General features: G+C 40.0%; 1 protein-coding gene across 1 annotated transcript; it reads left to right on the forward strand.

Annotated features, from left to right (window-relative positions):
* The first annotated feature begins 8,061 nt into the window (after positions 1 to 8,061).
* ppm1b (protein phosphatase, Mg2+/Mn2+ dependent 1B) lies at positions 8,062 to 24,484 on the forward strand. Its single transcript, XM_022763637.1, has 6 exons — positions 8,062 to 8,407; positions 15,265 to 16,177; positions 16,635 to 16,752; positions 18,234 to 18,348; positions 18,714 to 18,771; positions 22,332 to 24,484. The coding sequence occupies exons 2-6, from the start codon at positions 15,290 to 15,292 to the stop codon at positions 22,359 to 22,361; spliced, it is 1,209 nt and encodes a 402-aa protein (XP_022619358.1). The 5' UTR covers positions 8,062 to 8,407; positions 15,265 to 15,289; the 3' UTR covers positions 22,362 to 24,484.
* Positions 24,485 to 24,716: the final 232 nt, after the last annotated feature.

Genomic DNA, 24,716 nt, shown 5'->3' on the forward strand with positions numbered 1-24,716 from the left:
CACAGACACACACATACACAAACACACACTGAGGACCCTAGAGAGAGGCCTCAAACCTGCCTGTCAGCTGCTGTTAGATCACACTGCTCTAGGCCAACACCACAACACACAAATACTTGAATGCAAACTTAAACTGAGATAAAGATTAATAGTTAGCCTACTTACATGCACATATTCACTTCAACTATGATCTAAATGATTGTTATAGGAGATCATACTGTAAAATTCCAACAACCACATCAAATATAATTCAAAGTATATATATATACACTGTAAATATATAAATTTCTCTGTAATCCTCTCATCAAACACATCTGGGAGACAATGACACACTACATGTACTTTACTTGACTATCTTCCATTAAATCCCACTTTATACGTCTACTCCACTATAGCAGGATGAGCTGAAAATATGATGCATCGTCATTAATTAAACCAAACAGTATGTAAATCAGAATCCTTATGTAATCTGTTGATAGCAAGGATTAAATTCTAATAATAATGATGGTTATTATAATTATATTCATTACGTTGAGGCAGTCAGGAGGTTACTTTTGTTAGCTGACTGTAGAATGACTTGCCAACTCCTTTATTTTCTTTCTTTCTTTTCTCTGTTCTTAGTTCTAGTGACTCTAGTTTGGAGTTTTGGTAACGTTGCTTTTATATAAGAATAATAAAACAAAAACAGGTTGCTCACTATCATAAAATCATATCCATTAAAGCTTGTATTTAAAAGAAAATTAATATATGTCAAATTAGCGCCACTAACACTAAACACTGACACTTAAAAGTGGAACAGCAAAATTATACACATTGTACACACTAATGCATCAGTAATGATCATCCCATAATATAAAAACAGTGTGCCATTCAGAGGGAGCATTTTAATAAATACTTTTACTTTGATAGTTTAAGTACATTTTGTAATTTTATTGAACTTTTTCTTGTAATGGAGTATTTTATACTGTTGCACACACACACACACACACACACACACACACACACACACACACACACACACACATTTTCATGTAGCATTAGCACTCAAAACCCTCCACTGCATTTTGTCCTTGTGCATATTTTAATGACATCATCAATAATGGACTTGTACCCATTCTGTGGTGGAGCAAGCTATGACACACACACACACACACACACACACACACACACACTCACACAAAATATGTGGGTCAGACTCCTTTAGTTAACGATCTCTGATTTGGCTGGTTTGTTACTCTGCCCATTAGTGTGCTGTTTGACAGTGAGCCTCACTCTCGGATTGGCACAGACATCTGCGTAGAGTCTGCTCTCTACTAAAGTCATCACAAGGCCAAACAGAGTGAGCTAAGCACCTGTTAGTTCCAGTTCCCCTCAGGGTTTACATACATTTAACCACCTTAGATTAGCAGCTTGCTGAGCATTAACATAAATTTGAGCATAAATCCCAGATGGTTACATCATGATGTATATAACGTGGTAATATAGTGAGATTTCTTTGCAAAGCATAAGAAGATTCTGGGATCAGAAACTTGATGCTTGCAGATGTTCAATGTCATCTGTAAGTTGCTCTGTGATGAAATAACAGTTATCTCACGGAACAGAATTAGGTTAAGTTACAGCAATTTCCAAAACGACATTTATATTGAATTCTGATTTATTGAAATTGTTGAGGAGAATTCTTGTGCGGCTCGAGCAAGGACATTAGACATTATCTGCTACAGTCTTTACACAAAACATTTCAGTGAGGTGAATGCGTAGAGATGACACACGTTATATACAATGACAAAAAATAGATTGTTTCTCTTTGTGAGCTCCATCCTCCAGTCTGATGTCACCGCCTCAATACACTTACTTGCTCCATGCATTGTTTTCTTTTCTCTTTTCTATTTCCTCGAACCTTCAATTTGAAGAGCATCTTAAACAGCCAAAAGCAAATCTACCTTGGTGTGTTCCCTTAGGTTGAGGTCCACGTGACACCGAGCTGAAATGCTGACAGAGAAAGAGCTGAGACAGATGATGAAGATGAGGATGAAGTAAATGCAGGAGCAGAGGTGGTTGCCTTCGCTCTGCCTGCTCAGGGAGAAGATCGTCCTTGCTTTGTTAAACGATTTCTTCCAGCTGAACTATTCTCCCGATATCAGTCAAAGAGAGATCACTGAGAGATCACAGAGAGAAAATAAAGATTGCATGTATGAGTTTCCTGGGTCACCTTGGCATACAGCTCACACAGTAAATCAATCAGTTTATTGCCATTTCAATAGCTATTCAGGTTATTCTTGCCACTGGTGCTGTGCACTGGCCAAGATGTTGTCAGACCCCCACAGATATTTTTCGAAATGTGCGTATATCATGACTGTAATGGCAAAATGAACCAGCTGGAAGCCATTTTAGTACAGAGGGAGAAAATAAAGGATTTGAACTAAGCACAGAGTACCTTGAAGTATATAATGTGTAAAATATATCACACTCATATCCGGGAGGGTTTTAGTAGATTAGAGGACCAGTTTAGTGTCATGACTAAATACTAGTGCAAACAGCTTTCCACTTTAACAAGAGAAATATGTTCAGGGACACTGTGGTGTGTGGACATACATACCCTCCTGCAGGGTCTTTCTAATTCATTTCCACTTGTTTATAATGAAGTACTTGAACCTATGACTGGACATAGTGAAATTGAAAGTTTGAGTGTCCTATTGTGCACACACACATGTCCATTCACCAGAGGATTTAAAATCCAGTGGAGAGTAAATCTTTCGAGGAGATAATTGTTGCAAACATCTGGTATCAGACAGCTCTCTAACAACCAGATAACTGGTCTTTGTCCCCATTAACATCTTCCTCTCCGTCCCTTTCTCTTGTTTCTACCTTACCTATCCCATATGTTTGGCAGCTGTACCCATCTCTCCCACTAGATGGGGGTGTGATATTGCTGATGAGCCACAACAGCCATTCATCTCTGACCCAGCATAGTGGGCGCACTCAGGCAAGGCTCTAATTTACCAACTCAAGCCAACCTTTCTATAGCAGGGCATTTTAACAGCACTGTAATTACACTTAAACCTTACTGCACTGCATGGGATTCTGTATCCTGGTAGGTCTTTAAGCCACTGCAGCCTGAAGTTTACAGAGGCAGACTGGTGCTGCAAGTTTATTGGTTCAATTCTAGACTATCAGGATAAATCTGGGAAGGGAAATAGATTGATGTTCCTTCTTTACCTACTGTTGAGATATCTTTGATCAAGGCATAATGACAGTGGTTGTATATTGCAGCTTCTGGCTCAAAGATTAAAATCCTCAACTTCAGCTCCTATTGTAGTGTAACTAGTGTTTGAGTTCAAATATATCATAGACTGAGAGACAACAAGGCCAACATTATCACAAGAGTAAAATAAAGGAGGAATAGTTCATTATTATAAATATAAAAATATTTGTGAATTACATGAAAATGCAGAGACGCACAGTATACACAACCTGAGATTATTACAGTAGTACATTATCATGTCCAGTACTGTTTATCAACTTTCACCATGATGACAATCATCTCATTTGTTTTTTCAAAGTAGATCTGGTCCCACAGTGTCACATGCTGATGTCTGGCAACATATGGCTGCAGCACATGCCCCCCTGACATTAATATACAGGCCATATACACACATGTTACTGTGACACACTAAAAGTGGTGGGTGTGTCTCAGCATATGTCTGCTACTGGACGTTACAGGCGTGTGATCAGAACAGTTTGTGCGTGGCTTTCTGTGCATGTGTGTGTGTGTGTACATGTGAGAGATATAATCATACTATGACATATGCTCATAAAATACATGTGTCAGCAAGTGTTGGGCATGCATGTGAATGACATATGTCCACACATTGCCTACTATGTTTACATGCACTGTTTTCTCTGTATATATGTGTGTGTGTGTGTGTGTGTGTGTGTGTGTGTGAATTTTTACATTGAGCACAAGCCTGTGTGGTAGTAATCCGCATTGGGCAGCTGTGCTCATTCGTATTCAGCCCCAAGGCACTTCTAGGCTGTCTCACTGATTAGGGATCAGAGACAGAGAGAGAGAGAAGGAGAGAGAGAAATGGTAGAGAGTGAGGCAGAGAGAGAGAGTGAGAGACAAAAGGAGAGAGTTGGAGACAAAGCAGGAGAGAGAGGTCCTCTCCCATTTATTAAACAGTTGGTTAATGACTCTAATCCCATTAAGCAGGGGGAGCAGCTTGCCCCCTCACATAACATGCGTTAATATATGTATGTGTAAGTGTACATTTTCTTTTTCTTCTCCCTCTCACAGACACAAACAACACATACACTCAATACACTATACCAGGGAAATGAAATTGATTTGCCCTAATAAACATTCGACAAAGCCCTAACATAACACTGCGAGCTGTTAAGGAGGCTTGGAGAGCAGACTTATGAAAATGACATGTAAATCAAATTAGCGTTGTATATTTTCAGGCACGATTTGCCAACAATTATTGTTTTGACCTGGCTCCTCAGTTGACAAAAGAAACCTGCTCCCTCTGAGGAGCAGGAAATCAGCTTTTCAAGTGCTCTTGTGTTTGAAGAGTGGAGGGCAAGGCAAGGCGTGATTGCAGCACTCTGCAGAGAGAATCAGACATGGAGTGATTTCATATAAGCAGAGAAAAAGCAGCGAAGGCCAAGGCTAGCTGTTTGTGTCTCCTTCACATATAATATACAAATAAGTAGTACTTAACTCAATGTTTATATTGCTAACTTGTGCTGATGTGTCTGAAAAAAATTATAAATAAAAACCCTCTATTTAGTATTTTACACAGTTTCCTTCAACAAAAACCCTGTCTATATGCCTGTCTAACTTATTTATATGATGTCTAGGGGACAAATAAACAAGTGTCGTATGCAGGAATTTTCAAATCATCAGTAAATTAAGCCATTATATGGAGCACATGAATGACGATGCATATAAGTGTTGCTCACCTGAAAATCTGCATCTTAGAGTGTCATTCTGAAAAGAAGTGAATACTGAATTCACTGAGGTCCACATGTGGAAAACTAGGAATAATATTATTTTAGTAGGTTTGGATTCCATAACTAAGCCGAGGGAAAGAGGGTGGTTAATTTTTCACTCTGCAATCATTCAGTAGACAGGCAGTTACAGGATGTGTCCTGGAACGAGGGCCGGGCAATGTTACTTCTCAGTTAAGCCTACATAGTACAAATAGAAGCAAGCAATAAATAATACTATACTGTATATATAACATAGTTTACGGCTTGCAGATATTAAGTCATATGCCCCTCAAGACTTCCCCTCTTTAGAAAAACATTCATTTAGTCCTGGTCTGCAAGCCACAGCTGGGCTCTGTCTTACTGCTGGAGCTATCAAGCACACATACTGCAGTGGAGAAGGACTCTCATAACACTGTATATTGTAGTATGTAAAACAACAATTTACATCACCACTTTTTCAATGATTCCCATAACGTAATTTTAGTATCATATCAAATTCCCATCTCCTCATGTTTCCTAATCAATTATACTTAAATTTATCAGCGTTGTATAATACACCATGTCATGTACTGCTTGACAATATATGATATGGTGTATTGCTTGAGTACTACTACTACTACAATAATAATAATGATAATAAACAATGTGATGTGAACACTGAATACTGATAATAAGTGATAAATAAAATTTTTGCATAGAAAAAAAACTTCCTAAACCAGTAGAAGTAAAACTTCCTCCTCTCTGCTGTCTTGTGGGGTCTCACAGGGTTCAGTTCTGGGTCCTCTGTTATTCTCGTATTTATCTTTCTATATTTGCTGCCCTTGGGTGAGACTGTAAGTAGATTCAATATTGCACATTCTTTATTTGCAGACGACTTCCAATTCCATTTCTCATTCAAGCCTAGTGCGGCTTTTAGGTTAACCAAGGTCCTAGACTGTTACACAACAATCAGGGATTGGACGGTTGAAAACTCCTGACAGCTCAACACTGACAAGACGGAGGTTTTGATTAGTGATCCAGAAAAGATTGTTCTCATGATCAAGCAAAGTATAGGGCTTCTTTCCTCAGCTTCCCACTCTTACCTATGTCATTTAGGGGTTATAATTTCACCAACCCGTGTTAAGAAGTTGACCAGATCTTGTTTTTCCCACCTAAGAAACATCAGTAAAATGAGATTTATAGTTTCAAATTCAGAATTAGAAATGCTCATACGTGCTTTTATTTCTTCAAGTATTGATTACTGTAATACACTTTTCTCCTTTCTTTGTAAATCTACCCTGGATCGTCTGTAAGCAATGCAGAATGCCACCCCCAGACTTCTTAATAGGTCAAATAGATGGTCTCATATTACACGCATACTCACTTCCCTTCACTTACTCCCTGTTACATACAGAATTCAGTTCAAAATTCTCATTCTTACGTGCAGAGCACTCCACCATCAAGCCCCTGAATATTTAACTGATCTACTCCACCCTTACTCATCAGCTCACTCTTTCGTTCAAGTAAGTTAAATTTACTATCTGTCCCATGCACCCCTTTGAAGATATGTGATTGAGCTTTTGTGGCCATGGCACCTAAGTTGTGGAATGCTCTACCTGCACCTCTAATGTTTGCTGATTCTGTGGAGTCATTCAGAAAGCAGCTAACAACTTATCTGTTTAAACAGGCTTTTGGGTAATCTGTGCGTATCAGGTCTGCTTCTTATGTATTTTACTGGATACTGTATGAGCATATGCAATCCTGATTTGAACTGTTTATGGCTCTGTAAAACACTTTGTGACTCATAGAGTATCTGTGAAAGGTGCTATATAAATAAACTTTACTAAATTAACATTTTTGATATTGAGCGCTCATACATACTCACTAAATGATCGCATACATTATTAATGGTATAAATGTTTTGAACAATTTATAAACGCACAGACACACAGGCACCAACATGATGATATCATGCTTAGCATATTATATACAGAAGAAGGACATTAAAATGAGTGGTTTGTTGTCTTTTGACTTGAAAATACATATAAAATTTATTGCAACACAAAATCCAAACAAAGTAATCCCACTGCAGTGAAAGCTTGACATACCTTTCTGCCCCAGTAATTCCTCTGTTATAAGGCAGAGAAGATATGTTCAGTTGCAACCAGCAGAACGTTGCTGTTTCTCTATTGAACAAGAAATAAAGAATAATGATTTTGTGGGGAAAACTTGCTCGACTGTGAGCCACACAGGAGCACACTAGGCATCATAATACCACCTGAGCAAGGAGTAGAACTTATGATTACAGTGAATCATGTCCATGAAGATGGAGAGATGAAGATCCATTTGAGCATCAGAAGAAATGTGTAGTCATATAAATAGATAAAATAGTATATCCCTCCAGTGTTTCATAGTCTGCCCTGAGTAATCTGTTTCATCTAAGAGTTACAATGGCAATGAACTGGCAGAAGCTAAATAGGATGCAGTTTCAAGTATTGTACTTAAGGTACTTGTACTGTACTTTAGAAGTTCTATTTTATGCCACTTTATACTTGGATCCCACTAAATTTCAGGGGGAAACCCTAACCCTAACCCTTTTAGCCTCTAGTTACTTTTCAGATTCAAATTTTAACATTAAGAACTTCAAAGATTTTACATTAAGAAAAATATAATAAGTTCATAAAATACAACATAACATAACAACAACACAAGATAATAGAAAATTCCCAAAAAATGACTTGCATCTGATCATCTCATAACCCCTTTGATGACCTTTTGGAGGCTGCTCACCTGTGGGCGGGAGCCACTGGACTAAACTAGATAACTATACCTCAATTACTTAAGACGAGCTCGACTCTGAGCATCAGTGAAATACTACTCACACACTAATGGGTATGTGTGTACATAAAAGACAAACACCATTCAAACAACTTGATTTTTATTGTTTACAGTCTCTCAGAATTGAAGTCTGACTGACTGATTATTTGACCAATCATGTCTCGGCTTCGGATCACCGTCTGTCCAATCACAGAACAGAGCGAAAGGATGGCCTCTCCCCCAAACTGGATGTTGAAAAAGAACGTCATCTGCCTCATACATTTAGCTTTAGCCAAGATTAGCTAGGCGTGCAAAACGAGTGTTTTTCTTTTCAACCGGCAGCCTACGTGACTATTATTTATTTGGTGCTCCCTGGGTGTGCAGTGCCAAACATGTATATAAAAGCCTTGTTCCGATGCAGAGACATGCTGAAAGGAGAACTGACCGTGTGAAATGCTGGCTAGCTTAATCAAAGCTAGCTGACGAGCAGGGGCCGAGGAACGAAAGTGGCTAACATTAACGGGAGTTAAGCCTATCACAAAAAGCCTGGACACTTAAACATACCTGATCCTGAAGCCACAAGAAGAAGGACTGAAAGAGATACTTCCTATCCTACAAAGTAAGTAACGCCTGATACTGGGATTCAGCAAAGTTTCTAGTAAATATATTAACATAAGCTAGTCACCCGCTAACGTGTAGATAACACTTTGACAACTGTTAACTTCGCTAGCTGCTTAGCTGCCAACATAAGTGGCCTTATTTTCATTCGACTCCGAACTAGTTGAACGTGAATTATGGATCATAACGATAAAAGTATATTAGTACGTATCTTGGTGTTGATGGTGCTGATAATGATATCAACGGCCCTGCTGATGTTGCGGCAGTTATTAACACACCGGGGTCCCATTTTGTTAAGTGACTGTTAGTTGTTAATCTCGTACTTTGCTTGACAATTTTCTAATATATCAGTAGAATTAACTCGTCACTTTATAATTAAAAGAATTAAGTGGCATAATGAGCGAATGGCATGGCAACATTTGGTGAATGATGTTCATAAGTCTATTCATGTGATGTAACAGATTTGCACCCTTCACATTATGTCTAAATACGTTCTTGTTTTGATTTTATGATGGTCAGGAATTATAGGTTTATTTGCTAATAATGGCACGTATCAATGCATGCCACAGTGAAACGTGATTGACTGTTGGTAAGTTGTCTCTCTATTTTCTAAATACCACATGAATATTTGCAACAGGTGCGACTCACATGTGGAGCTGTTTTTTTTTAGTTTATTCTGGTGTCTGGATTGAATACAGGGGCAGGAGAACAATTTACTTTTTGCCAGTTCCTGTGGTGTAAATTGAAATTATTATTCCAATATTTGCTGTCAATGTACATAGCAAGGTCTAATGTAATTAATAACTAAGCTTCTTCGTGGTTTGTATTTGGATCCAGTGAAACACCAGTATGGTAATTAAGTTGTTTTATTGGCTTGTTGTGGTTAGTTTTATTGGGTTGTTGTTGGTGTGTGTGTGTGTGTGTGTGTGTGTGCGCGCGTGGCTGTGTGTTTTGCAGTGTATTTGTGTGACGGTGTGTTCCAGAAATGGCAGCATCATCAGTGGCATGTTTGTGTTGGCACCTTGATGTGAAATCCTGCACTAGCCATGCTGTTTTAGCCAATGACTGCTGTGAGCATATCGGCCTGTCCAAAGACATTTATCTATACACTTTTGGCTTGTGGCTCTTGACTGAATCACGTCACACACAGATGTATGCTCAGATATGGTGTTAACTGGCAAGCTCAAAATAACTGATAAATAAGTTTGTCAAGTGCCAAGAGGGAGAGATGGATTAACTGTGCATATGTCTGAACAAGAAAAGACTGGACTTTCAGATGAACTTTTTGATAACACTGTTTTCATTTTTAGAATTAGCCAGCATAAACTTTCCCTGTTTATACTGGTGATCTAAATGATACCAGTACATGAAATCAGGAGTATAATTATCCATGATAATGTAATTTACAAAATCTTTTTGTAGCCTTTTATCATGTTTTCTTTGTTGCATTAAAGTTATGCTCACAAACTTTCTTACCAAAGGGTTATTATTATCCACTTAGATAAGGACATTTGTGATCAAGATAAACGTACATTTTGAGTGTGACTCTATCAGTGATTTCAGCCGAATATAAGAATCTGGACTGCTTTAACTGCTTAAGTGTGGCTGAGATTAAAGCAGTTTCTTTGAACCATCTGAATACATTTTATCCCTCTGTGTTAATATGAAAACATATGTTAAAACAGTATGACTTATAGGAATAGATTACTTATAAACCATTGAGTACATGGTAAATGAACCCATACAATGACATGCTCTTCATCCCCATGCCTTCCTCCGCACCACTGCATCTCACTGTTTCTCAACTTTTTAGGCCTGGGAGTCAAATTGAAAGCAGGCCAGGTTTCTAGATAGAGAAAGCAGGTATATACAAGTACACATACTCTTCTTGTTGCTGGGAACCCACTCACAGTCCGGTATAACATGACGCATTTACCTCCTCTTTGGCTATATTCTGATGGACTCCAGTCTGGACAAGTGACGGCCCTAGCTTCCCTGACGCCACTGCTCTGAAGATGGCTGAAGCTGTCTGTTCAAAGAGCACTTGTTCCGGGAAATTGACTGCTTCTGATGCGGCTTCAATGATGAGTCATCAAAGAGGGGGATCTGAGATATCCTCCGCCTGTGTGTTCCACCTCCTCTAATTTGTAAAAAAGTCAGAAAGCCTCACTGAGGGGTAAAACTGATTCCATTTTAGCTACAGTCTTTATCATAACTGAGGATAGTGCATTACACCAGCTGTTCCAGATACCTTTTTAGTTTTTTACTCTTTCAAATATGGATGTGGATAATGGACATTTACTCAATGGAAACATGATCCTCTGCATAAATGGCAATATAAGCACATTAGTAGAAACTGATCATTTTAAAATTTACCCCCTACTCTCAGTATTGGCTTTTTTAACTAAAGATGTAAACTGCAAAGTGGAACTGAATCACTTTGAATGGAGTCACTGATTTTTTTATCATTCAATTATTTGTTTTTAGCACTGAGGAAAATTTTCAGCTGCATGAAGCTCCCTTCATTGTCAACTGAGTACTGATAGAATCACTCAGTAGTTTACTAACTAAATTGTTCACTTATTCACTACTGCTAACTATATAGGGAATTCTTTGTAGTGGAGAATATTGTGTGTCAGATAAGAAAAAAACTGCTCCAGTCATTCCATTTATCCAGTTAACTCCTGAGTTGGTGACCATTGATTTGGTACTACTTATTGCCTTGCATTGTGGGGTAATTTGAGTCCACTTCACTGGATTTAATAATTCTGACTAGACATTCATGCAACACTATAGACAGACACATTGCATAGTGGATGATTTAGACAGAGCACTGTTTTTCATAAAGGGCACAAGTTACATTCAGCCATACTCGCTGCTAAACTCCAAAATGAGCCAGCCAGTTTGACTACTGGGCCCTGACTGATTACTACAGATTAGTAATAGATTGCTGAGAATTTTAACTCAGGAGCAGCATCTATAAACACCATGCTGCATTTCCTAGTAGCCTGTTCACAAGGTATCATGTTGAGTCATTGCATTGTGATCCGATTGTTGTTAATTCATTCAAACACACCTGTCACGTGTTGTTTCCCCACCAAATACAATACAACTGTACTGTCATGATGCTGATGTGAAATGTATATGTATGCTTTTCTATTACATGTTCTGCACTCAATGTCACCAAACAAAAGTCAGGACAGAGAGAGTGGTAGTTTCCTGTTGTGTGTAGTCCATGTTTGACAAGCTAATCTGGCTCTGCGTGTATCCCATCAGCAGCTGACTGTTAAATTGAGTTAGCATGTTAAAGCTGCCCTGCTTGTCTGAAGTCTCAGACCTGTGGGTGTTGTGGGCCTCTCTGTTTGCCAGCTTTCAACTTTGGCTCTCAAAGAGCATCAACCATTCACTCCATCTTGCCATGTGTGCCGTGTAAGATGTGAGAGAAACAGTTGTGATTTGTGAATGAGTAAATCAGAGCGGGGTTGGTTTTGCCACCTTTTGTTGAAACCTAATCCAACCCCCATGTGCACACCATAAAAATGGCCACACAAATGTACGCAAACACATCTACACACACAGCTGCATGGCTGTGCAGCCCTCTTGTCGCATGCTGTAACCACCAGTATCTTACTGCTTCTGTTGCCATGGCAACCACTCAGCTGCCACTCCAAGCTGTGTAACCATGGAGACATCAGACTCTGGGTGATATCACTCCCCAAAGTTCTCAGAGCTTACATCACTGCTTAGTTATGTATGTTATTTATTTTTTGATGCAACACCATCAGGGTATGGTGCTTATTGTAGCTGTGTGTTGTTGATGACTTATTATGAGCCTTAAAATAGTGCGCAACGGTGCAGTGTGTGATTGCTGCACAGGTGAAAGAGCAGATCATTTGGTTTGGTGATTGCGTACATGGCTTTGATATTCTCTCAATAATTTGAATGCGTGTGTGAATGTATTTGTTGTCAAGGTAATAATTCAAGTGGTTTGGACTAGTGATGCTTCTCAACCCTTTGATATGTGATCAGTCGACAAGTGTGCCTGTGTGTGTGTGTGTGTTTGTCTGCTGATGTGCAAAATAAAGCACATCCTTTTGTATCTCATCAAAATGAATAGGGATGATTATTATTATTATTGTTGTTATTGTATTATCTTCTTTGAGATTTTGTTGCTACAGTAGAGTGAACAAAATGGATTTTTGCACAGGCAGTTTTCCAAGTGATGATACGATAGTTATCTAGTGACTGACATTTTTTAAATCTTTGGGGAAAGTATTCATATTTGATATGCTCTGCTGAATTGGTCTGAAGCAACCTCCAGATAAATTTTTGCCATTTTACAAAGAGTTTGTATTAGCCTCATTATGTTCAACTAAAGACCGTCTTGTGATAGGATCACACCAGCTGTGATGCCCATCAACATGTTAATGTTCTGACGAGTAGTCAGTAGTTATGGGTCAGATCACTCAAATTTCCTAACCTTTTTTTTTTATCTGAACTACAGAGCTGTAAAGTTTCATGACTGCATCTTGCACAGTTGTGACACTATCAAGTTGACGAAAACCTTTAAACAGACGCGCACACACACACAACCAGTTGCCAAAACCATCTCTGTTGTGGGTAATGCTACAGGTGTCTCTAAGAGTAAATGTACTCAAAATAAATAGCATGTGCGGTCTTTTGATATGATTAAGCTAGATACTGTATTGTGTATCAATTACTGCCCTGCAGTCCTAGACATCTGGTTCTCGTGGACAACTGTTTTGGTTAGTCTCCTGTCACAGGCTTGCTTTGTGTGCATCACACACTAATGGAAACTAATAATGTGTCAACTACAAACATGACTGGAGGAAAAAGCTTTGTTATGTACATGTAATAACAGGAAAAGTTAAAATGTATACTCCCTAGGTAATTTCAATAAAGTTCATGTCCTTTCACTTCAGCTTCTCTCAAGTCTAAGTTAATTTATTTGAAAGCATTATCAAATGTCAGGTCATGTATTTGGGACTTGACTTGTATGCTTTGTCTACACCAGCTGTGTAGCTAAAGCAGCACATCAGCAGCACAACAGGAAGAGCCTCAAACCTCTTACACTGGATCCGTTAACCCACAGCGCTGCTGTTCTCTTTACAAGGGATTTTACAGTGCTCACAGCCCAGTACAGGATAATGTACTTGCACGCAAATGTCTGAAGACCTTTACAGTTGCAATTATACATGTGAAATGTGAGTGAAGTGCAAGCTGTCACGTGGGCAACGTAGACAGTGGTATTAGTTAAGATTGAAGTTTATCTGTTCTGTCAAATATGAGACAGATGTCTAAAAAGGGCAGCCTCAACATTTCCTATGTCGGTAGGGGTGACTTTTTTCACCTCAAGTAACTGACTCCCTCTCATCATTTACTAGGTTGTAATTTTTTGTTTCATTTTTTTTACCTTTTTACTTTTGACCTTGAATCATGGACTAACAGAAATATGAGATGGGAAACCGGGCAGTTGTTATGTTTAAAAAAGATATAGCATATATACTGTATATAGATATAACATTTAGCTTTAACCACATGTACATTAAGAGACTGGAACCTTGAGTATGCCTACAACTTATCTGTAAGTAGTAGTTATTGATATTTTCAGAAAAAAGGTACAAGTTAACAAGGCAATTTCCAAGGCTAAGAGGCCATTAAGTAGTTAGACAATCAATAAAACTGTATAAGATGATGTTCTTACATTACGTAACCAAATAACATAGGCTGGATACAGAATTTCTCTCTGCTGTCAAGCAGCCTGATGCTGCTGTTCATTTAGCTAATGTAGGTGCAGTTATGGACAGATAACACATTCTCTCGACCACTCCGTGGAGTTTGTTAATGCTCCTAGTAGAAAGTTCTGGCTGGCCAAACAAGCTTTTAAGCTTGCTCCTCAGTCTCTTTAAGCATAAACCAAAGCTGCTGTGTTATTTCTGGATATGATGAGCAATGATCTCTGTTTGGTTGAATTATTCCTTTAGGCCTATTAAGTAAACAGTAAAAGAAACACACACATGCCTAACTCCAGCAGTCCAAGTTCAACTCCTTACAAATCTGTGGGATATTTGAAAGGTTCAGATTTTCAGACCCTCAGAGATTCAGTTGAGATCTGTAATCTAACCCTAACCCCACCACAATTTCGAATGGAAGCCTGATTTATGTTACCAGTCTCATTCAACAACCTGAAAATGAAACCTATATATATATGACATACTGACTTGTTTGCATTAATGGGCCTGTTTCCCACAGGTTGAGAATTTACTTGTGGTTTTTGGTTGGTGCTTTGTATGACCAATGTGCATGCAGAGACTCGTGCAGAGAGTGCAACTGTGCAGGCCAGGCAGCTGTGCACAGAGAAGCCTCTAGTCTCCACTCAGTTACTGCTGTGCACACAACTCAGACAGGAGTGTATCCAAAAATGAGTTAGTTTGAAAAGTGTGTGAAATAAGGCGTTAGATTGAAACTGAGTGATTTTATCTAACTGGGCAGGCCAAAAAAATAGAGCTTATGTATGCGAAACACTGGCTCTCATCCCTCATTCGGCTTAAAACCAAAACGTTCCCACACCAGAGCTGTGGAGTGCAGTTTTAAAACCAAGTCCGTTTGGACTTATTCTTTCAAACCTTTGGCTTGAATTATGCATATGGAGCTAAAACATTTACCTGGATTGTTTTTGCTTTAAACATCTTTTTAAAATGGAAAGATGAGGGCGTAGTTTGTATTTTTGTCAAAGTCACAATTCTGTTAATGTGTCAGTACAGTATAAGTCTGCAGTGAATGAACTGTTTAATTTCATTTCATTTTCCTGTCTGTCTTCTTTTTTCTTTCCCACAGGTAGCAGTGGGACTCGAGCAGAGCCATGGGTGCTTTCCTGGACAAACCCAAGACAGAGAAGCACAACTTGCATGGTGAGGGCAATGGCCTGCGCTACGGCCTGAGCTCCATGCAGGGCTGGCGGGTGGAGATGGAAGATGCTCATACAGCTGTGTTGGGACTTCCTGCGCCTGGTATGACTGACTGGTCGTTTTTTGCTGTGTACGATGGTCATGCTGGCTCGCGGGTTGCCACCTATTGCTCTAAGCATCTTCTGGAACACATAATCAGTGCTAGCTTAGGGGCCAGGGGGACACAAGGCTTGCAGGCTGGTTCAGATGGTTCCACCAGTGACCCTCCAGCACCAGTACCTCCAACAGTAGAGTCTGTGAAAGCCGGGATCCGGACAGGCTTCCTGAGGATTGACGAGCACATGCGCAGCTTCTCTGACCTTCGAAATGGCATGGACCGTAGTGGTTCCACAGCAGTGGGAATCCTCCTGTCACCCGATCATTTCTTCTTCATTAACTGTGGTGATTCTCGAGCTGTTCTGTACCGCAATTCACACGTGTGCTTCGCCACACATGACCACAAGCCTTGCAACCCACGCGAGAGAGAGCGCATCCAGAATGCTGGTGGCTCAGTGATGATTCAGAGGGTAAATGGGTCACTGGCCGTATCAAGAGCCTTGGGGGACTATGATTACAAGTGTGTGGATGGGAAGGGCCCCACAGAGCAGCTGGTTAGCCCTGAACCAGAAGTGTTTGAGATGGTTCGGGCCCCGGAACAGGATCAGTTTGTGATTCTGGCGTGTGATGGCATCTGGGATGTCATGTCCAATGAGGAGCTGTGCGAATTTGTGAAATCTAGGCTTGAGGTGTCTGATGACCTGGAAAGAGTCTGCAATGAAGTGGTGGATACCTGCCTGCACAAGGTGGGTACACATTTTTATTTTTTTTATTTTTTTCTGCATGACTTTTGTTTTTGTTTTTTGCTGTGATAGCTTCTGTTTGGTAATGGTTTATAGAGATTAAAATGTGTGGAATCTGGCAGAATCAAGTCCTCCAAGAAACCGGTTTACCACAAATTACTTTTTAGAATTATTGTGCCACCAAGAAGACCACTTGAATTCCCTGCTCCAAAGGGAAGTGTATGATGAAGAAATGTTCAATATACATGAAGTTCTCCGTCAGCACTGTATCTAGATTAGCATATTTATGTCCTGATGTTGACATTTAGCTGTCCGTAATCAGCACTGCCTCAGCCTTGCAGTTGCGAGTCGCAGTACATGCTTGTGCTTAGGAAATCATCACTGTTTCTTTAAGCACTACACAGTAACTCCCTCTCTTACCTGATCTTTCTTCGTTCCTCTCTCTTCCCGTCCATCTTAGGGGAGTCGGGATAACATGAGTGTTGTGTTAGTGTGTTTGCCCAGCGCTCCCAAAGTATCAGAGGAAGCTGTGAGGAAAGACGCTGAGCTCAACAAATACCTGGAGTCTCGAGTGGAAGGTGAGAAAGGATTAAAAAAAACAAAACAACGTTTACTTATTAGCAAACGAGGTGAAATGAGGTTCTTGAATATCATGAATTTTAGTTGCTTAATTTCATAATCTTCATTTAGTTTCTCCTGAAAACGGTGTCAAACAGTCAGATCCTTTGAGTGGCTCAAAATGACTGTTTTAGTCATGAAAAAAATTAAAATTGACAATGAGCGGAACACATGAGTTAGTGTCATGTGGTGCTTGCTTTTCTAACAGCTATGAGTTTACCTTCTTATTTATAATCTCAATAAATTACCCATAAACCCAATTAATATTAAAAAAGGTGCACTTGGGGAAAAACAGGTCTTTATCTTTCGCCCTGCAAAGGTTTTTCTTGGAGACACAGGATCTTTCTCTAGCAGAAAACAGTGTATCATATCTGTCTGTGTTTTCTCCACTGACTGACCCTGCCACTCTCTATTGTCTAACCTCCAGCCAAGTTAGCTCCGGCTCACAGCAGAAGAATGACACCATCATGACCTCCTTTTCCATTTCAGCAAGCATCTCGCCTCTTTATTCCCTGTTTGCTCCTCTCCTCCCTTTCCCTCCCTAAACACAGCTTTCTCTCCCTTCTCTCGCTCAAACATTCCCTGTCTTGTTTGGATGGATTCCCTGCTCTCCTCCTGTCTTTCTGTCCTTTTCTTTCTCGATACATCCCATTTCTTTTCCTTAGGATGCACGAGACCTTCTGATAAACACAGTGCAGCTTTTCTAGTCTTTGTTGGTTATGTCAGCTCCCTTCCCTTGCTACTGTTAGTCTGCCTAACACCATGGCTGATTTCAGATTTTGGCCAAATAACAAATGTATTCTTAAACTCTGAAACTAGGTAAAAAAGGTGCCACTATTGTCTTGATCCACAGAATAGAAAAACCTGGGTCTAGTATATGGGGGATAGTTTGTAATATCCACTGTAAGACTGTGTAATGTATATGGTAAAACAAAGAGGTAGATAATGTGTAGAATACGGTAAATTAATGTTTGGTGAATGGATTGATCAGCACTCCAAAGTGGATTAAAATCTTTTGACATTGCAGGATAAAATGCAGTTAAGCAAAAGTTTTGTTTGGGTAAAGCCGAGTAGATGTTTGGCTTCAGGTACTGTCTAATACTGGGAGATAGAAAGAAAGGGGGAACAGAGAGAGAGAAGAAGAGAAAGAGGGAGAGGAATGCTCTGGCTGAACATTGACCTGGCCTCATGCCACTCTCATCTCAGTTGCAGGCCTCTCTCTGTCACCATTTCCCTCCCCCTCTCTGTCTGAGATAGGCTCTCATGTCCACAGATTCACTTGTATGCTTTCCATCTCCACTTCCTTTCTCCTTCATTTGTCAGATTTTTGGTCTCTCTCCTCTGTTCTCCTCACCCTCTCCTATCTTTCCCCAGCTGTTCTTGGCTACCAGCAGTGCTGTTAACACTGACTTGTGTAACAATTTCTCTGGTGTTGTTTTAGAGATGTTGTCTCGGCCGGGGGAGGAGGGGTTTCCGGACCTGGTAACAGTGATGCGGAACCTGTCCACTGACAGCGGCATGCCCCCTCTGCCACCAGGGGGAGGCCTTGCCAGCAAGTAAGGACCACTGCCCTCAAAGATATGTTCTGTGTTATTTCATCTCAGGAGTCATGTCCATCTGGAATAGAACTATGAAAGTGCAAGGAGAATGTAAAACCTTGGCAAACCATGCATGTCTCTGCTGACCAGAAGCTTCAAAAAGCGATCAACGGTCCAGACCAGAGACAATGTTAAACTGATAATGTAAAAAAATCCAGTTATCTGGTGTGTGTATACTCTGCCTTTATTTGCATTTTTTCACAACTACACCTCACTGTGCCTTGTTTTTCACAATACGCCCTCTGTTGTTATTTTGATCGATAGTTTGACTTCAACAGCTCAAGAGACCTAATCACATTTCTGTATCTGTATTCTTCCTGCAGACGCAGTGTTATTGAAGCAGTATACAACCGTCTGAACCCATACAGGGAGGAAGATGGGGTGAGTGTCACACATACTGTGATGGATGAATGATACAACTCACACACAAACCTTATGCTGAAGTCTTGCGGCCACAGAACTCATTTGAGATATCAGCTGTCTTTTTTTGTTAAGTTTATCCTTCACATTTGAATTTCAGCGGTGTCTGAAAAGTTCTTACTCTTATCTTGATTCATCCCGTCTGGTGGACCAGACTGGTGAATTTGTGTGTATTGTATTTATTTTCACACTCAAAACTATAGCAGATGAAGTATTAAAATTGACTTCAGAGATGGCTGTGAGAAATCACACCCTCCCATTATGTTAAACGCTGCATGATGCACACCTTCTTGCCAGCCCTCATGATGGGTTATACATGCATGGCAACACAGCTCTGTCAAAAGAACTGAGAATTTTTGCTCTTCTACCAAATCCAGTTTGCACAGGTGAAAGCATTCTCTTCAAATTTACATGCTGATATATCTCCAAGTGGGGCTCTCCCTGTGCATCAAGGAATCCTTTTATTAGTTTATGTCTCTGCTTCTCCTTCTCTGTTTTCTCTGTCCTAACACAAAGTTACCTCAAAGGATTCTGAAGCTAACACTGTCTGGAGCAGTCTGCATTTATAAGACACCAAAGTAATATGCAGTACAATCCCAAACAAGTATATGCCACTGGTACTAGAACAGTGTTCCCCTTTGTGAGGTTGACTCCATGGTTTATAAAATTACAAGCATATTTTTCCTGCTGGACGTCAGATGTAGCTTTGCATCTTTCAGCTTTGTGTTGTTAGAAATATTGGGAATACAAGGTACAGACTTGGACCACACGCACACTCACACACACCCATGCACGCAACCTGTAGATAAAAACTAAACTAAATCTGAACCAGAGAAAATGACAGTAGGTTATGCCAAATACCACACAACACAAAAGCCTATGGATTGCAGAAAGGACTACTCTAATGAAAAAATTTCAAACACTTACATTGTGTAGGCTTGAAAAGTGGCTCTGGAAGGTTTGTAGCTTGCACCCTCATTGAGGACGGTGGCTGTAGTCAGCATTTTGCCAATTTGAAGCAGAGTACCAAAATCAATTTTTAAACCATTGCTGCAACATTATCCTCTTCTTTGCTGTCTGTCCCTACGCTCAGTATGTTCTAGAGACCCAAATACATGGCTTCTGTTCTTTCGCTAGTGCAGTTAGTTGTTTAACTTTGTCGCATGCAACCATGTTTGTTGTCGACAACTGCTGGCCACTTTTACAGAAACATGTACTCTCTGACATGATGGCATAAAACAAGGAGCCAATGACACGTGGTCCTGTTTCTGTTGTTGCAGTGGATATACGAGAGTGTGAATGGGATTTTTTTTTTTTTTTCCTCTTCTAATGGATCAGATGTGACTAACAGAATGGCACACTGAGATGCCACTGTGATATTCTTAAGAATTATTAGCGTTGCAGTGTCATTATAAAGCTGCAGTTGTTTATTTGCTGTTATGTCTGGTGTGCTCTTGTGTGTCTGTCTGTGTTCAGGTTAGAATTAGTCTTAGGTTAGGGTTAGGTATTTATTTGTAATGGTTAATGTTAGTATGAGGGGCTAGGGAGTGCATTCTGTGAAAGAGTGTCCTCACAACTATATAACGTCCAGCATGTGTGTGTGTGTGTGTGTGGTCGGTCTCTTGTTCGGTAGCTTGTGTTGGAGGTGAGGTGACGTTCACCTCAGTTTTGTCTTGGCTTGTCTGTAAGGGCGTAGAGTTACTGTGATGATTTGTCTTATGCGCACAGGCACATATCGACACCCAAATGAAAAGGATATTATCTTCTCTGCTTAAAGCCACTATGTGACCATATCATCCTTCAGATTCTTGTGATGAAGTTTTTGTTTGTAGAAAATAAGGTGCTGTCTGTGATGCTAGTCTAATCCCCGTGGGAAGGGGGCAAGATAACAGGATGTGCATTGCTGTATGCCACAGTGTCACCCTGGGGGTGCTAACATCATACATTTCCAAATTTTGCTCATAGTGGCTTTTAAATAGATTTAACTTTCATCATTTTAAGTTAGTTTTAAACCGGTGAGGACCATAAGTTACATAATTATATAGCAGTTAACAGCAAATTGTTTTTCTTAAATTAAAGGTGCTACTAGTAAAATATGGGATGGGCTCCTCCATAACCCCCCCCCCCACTAGTTTTCAATGACAAATGTTAAGATTCTCGCCTGTTTTATTACTGCTATGGTGCATCAGAGAAAAAAGAAAAAAACAAGGCAGCATGTCAAAACAGTGTTAAATAACAATAGATAGATGTACTGAATTTTACACCGGCAAGTATTCATGTCTACACTGAGTGCAAACTGACTCAGATGAGGTGTTGCTACACTACTACAACTAGCAGTAAAAACAACTCACATTTAAAGTTTCATCAGCAGTATTTATTTTACTCCTGTGTAAACTGACAGGGCAACATATTTAGCAAAACAACATAGTATAATATATTATGTGCAGAAACGTTAGAACATAATTACTGATGGCACCTTTAACTTACAAAAACAAAGCTTTGCCCTCTCCTAAAGTGGGGAGGAAAAATAAACAAACTAAAATAATAATCAAATTATACTTAGCAAATGGTGTGTGGTAAAATACGCACCTGAACACATACACATTTATAAGGGATGTATCGATTTGTCTAACTGTGTGTTCACCCTCTGATTAACGCAGCCCTCCTGTTTCATTTGGTAAGTGATTATATATCACATATATAACTGTTACACCCCTCCTCCCTTCTTCCAACCCCTCATCTACACACATACAACCACACCTACACACACTGGCACACATTCTTACAGGCATGTAAGTAGCGACCTGTTGCGCATATTCCCCTGTCACTCCTTCATCAGTGTCTACTCCCTGCTCTGATCTACTCTCTAGCATGTTGAGCTCCATTTAGAGCTTAAGGCGTGTGTGTGTATGGACGTCTGTGTGCAGACATGACTGTCCAGGTTCGATGAGGATGAATGGTCGTTGTTTCTGGTCCTGTCAGCCCCTCTCTCACCTCACATGCACACAAACACGCATGCACTGGCCCTACACGCATGCATCGCTGTCTCACTCAGTCTTTCCTCAACTGCACGCAAGCATATAACAGACTCTGTTTCTATGTCACTCCCTGCAATAAGACCAAAGGCCTTGGAATTGTTGTGTTGGCATATTTTTGCAGAAAGGACCTATACACTGGGGTTGAAAGTGTGTCCAGGATTACTCTGCTATAACTGTTTTTTTGTTTTTTTTTAACTTTATTTTGTTATTTTCTTGTGTTGATTATAGGAAAACCTCGCCTTGAAGTGCTGGTTGGGGAGCAAAATCATTGAATGTTACTCTAAAGATTGTGTTTCTATATTTGATAACAGTGTGCCTACTTTTTTCTCCCCTTTCTGTCACCCTGCTCTCCCTCTGTTCTCTTGTTTTCCATATATTCTCTTTTTCCTCCATCTCTCTCTTTCCTGCCATGTTCTACTTTCCTCTTCATTGTTTCTCTTCTCATTGTCTCTTCCCTTTCTCTTGGTGGCTTTCCTCTTACAGAGCGGAGCTGATTTGGAGTACCACTGGTAGCTGTCCAGCACAACTGCCTGATCCAAAAAAAACAGGACCACTTTTCCACACAAGATCACATCCATAGTCACCTTTTAATTTCCTCTGGGATTTTTTAAAAATTTTTTTCCTCACACTGAGAGATCAATTAAAACAGAAATCCTGGTTTTAGAAACACACAACACACCCAACATGGAGGACTGCAAAACAAATTTTGTTGGTTCTTTTTATAGAACAAAATGGGGGGGAGGGGAGAACAACTGCATCAATGGTCTGAAATGAGAACTGCATATACAGTATATACAACATAGGAGAGGCAAACAAGCACAGTTTCTCTTGCCCCTCGTTTTCTTGCTTTCTTTGTAGTGGTTGTTTTTGTTGTGGATTGACGGAGACACAGGAGCAGCCCTGCTCTGAACACTTTGGGGTTCCATGGTGCCTTGCTCAGAACTGAGAGAGAAGGAGGACCTCATAACAGCCAGCCATGACCAAACCAGCCACTCACGGATGTTTGCAAGACACTGATTGGACTTTAGTGCTTTGTTGGCTGCATTTTTTTGGCATTATTTCTTTGAAGTGTGAACTTTACTTACACCTGACTGGTAGCCAATCGACCACACAAGCCTGTGATTTCCACACACCTTAAGCTACGCTGTCCAGTTCAGGCAAGCTTGGGTTTCTGAGCATTACTAGTGCTCGAATAGGGCCCAACACTAAACCTGCCCGTGCACCTGGCTCGCTGGAGGAAGCCTCATGGAACTCCCAAGTCCTCGCTTTCCAAAGACCTTTGGATGAAAGCCTCAGATTCACCACCAGAGAGCTCCACTGCCTGAGGCTGCACACCTGAACACAAGGGGAACGCTCATGAGAGAACCGGGTCTGTCTGGCAAAGAATTTGGCTCCTCCATACTGTGTCCAGACTAAAACTGGACATGGGCTGGTGTGCCTGGCTGCAGATAGGAATTACAAAGCAGTTTAAACTCAAGTGTGACGACTCTTCTTGCACATCCCTGCCCACTTTCTTTCCTCTCGTCTCTTAAAGGATTTTATCAAACAGTTTTCTCACTTTTCGCCTGTCTCTCTCTCTTTTCGCTTTCTCTGTTTCTTCATATGACAGAAGAGACTCAGCTGTCATTTGCATTGGCAGACATGGCCAGAAACATAAGCTTTTGAGCCTGCTGTTTAGGAGATAGAAAGATAGAAATTATATATATTAAATTCATATATAAATATATATATACATAGATATATATTTTGATTTGTTTGTTTCATCTTAATTCCCAGCCATGGTATTCGTTGTGGCCTAATGAGTGTGTGTGCATGAGTGTGAGTGTGTGTGTGTGTGTGTGTGTGTGTCTTTAAACAAACAAACAAACAAACTAAAACATAAAAATTCCAAGTTGCACACACAGTGTTCCCACACAGCAGCGTTCCAAAGACAGGGTTTGGGATAAAGGGATTCCAGCCTCACGTTCTTCTTCCCTCTCTCTCTCAACACATGTAGACACACAAACCTGCTTGTGCTACAACTTGCCTTTTTCTGTTTCTCAAATATCCTGTGTAAGGAAAAAAAAAAAAACAAACAAAAAAATGATGCCCTTTTTGTTTTGATTGAAAAAATTCCATCATTTGTCGTCTTTTTTTTTTTTCTTTTTTTAAATGTTTTTTGGTATATATGGCTTTTCAGAGTACTGTGGCTGTGGCTCCTATTGCAGATGAATTAGGAAATAACAAGGGGAGCAGGAAATACATCTTGTACAGCAGAATGGGAGAGAGAAGTAGGTTTTTGGTGCTTCACTGTATGAAGCAAAGGAGGGTGACTGCAGGACAGAGGAGAATAGGCCCCCAGACCTTAAGTTGCTGTCCTTAATTTGTCCACAGTTACCTTCATAGACTTTGCCTCAAAGGCACAGGGCGGTTGCTGGGAAAGCGCTAGTTTGACTCTTGGATTGACCAGGAGTCCGTCTCATTTCTGTCTACCCGAGCACTAAAAAATGATGAAACCTCAGAGGCAAATATTTGTCAGAAAAAACCTCTTCCTGTCTTTTTGAAACAAATGTGTGCATAGACAAAAGTGGATACACATACTTTGACTGTGTACTCTTTTCTGTAGATGCATTTAAAATATATACACAACTGTAATATACACTTTTGTTTTTTTTTCTCAATCATTCAATGGTAAATTCATTGTGCTTTCTTGAGTGGCAGTATTGAAAGAGAATAGGCCTAAAAAAGTTTGGTGGCTGGTTAATGTTCTTGTGGTACACTTGCTCTTGGTGCCATATGACAATAGGTACTTGAATGTGTAGTTCTTTTGCAGTTGCGTTGTTTTAATGGGATGATTGTTTTTTTTTTTTTTTTCTTCTTCTTTGTTTG

The sequence above is a fragment of the Seriola dumerili genome, unplaced genomic scaffold (genome assembly GCF_002260705.1).
Source record: "Seriola dumerili isolate Sdu_G_001 unplaced genomic scaffold, Sdu_1.0 BDQW01000478.1, whole genome shotgun sequence".
Classification (NCBI taxonomy): Eukaryota; Metazoa; Chordata; class Actinopteri; order Carangiformes; family Carangidae; genus Seriola; species Seriola dumerili.

Bases quoted from the DNA above. Each gene is read 5' to 3' on its own strand.
- ppm1b (XM_022763637.1), top strand. From the start codon at position 15,290: ATGGGTGCTTTCCTGGACAAACCCAAGACAGAGAAGCACAACTTGCAT. The intron at 16,178-16,634 runs GTGGGTACACAT...CGTCCATCTTAG, and splicing joins TGGATACCTGCCTGCACAAG to GGGAGTCGGGATAACATGAG. The intron at 18,349-18,713 runs GTAAGGACCACT...TTCTTCCTGCAG, and splicing joins GGGGGAGGCCTTGCCAGCAA to ACGCAGTGTTATTGAAGCAG.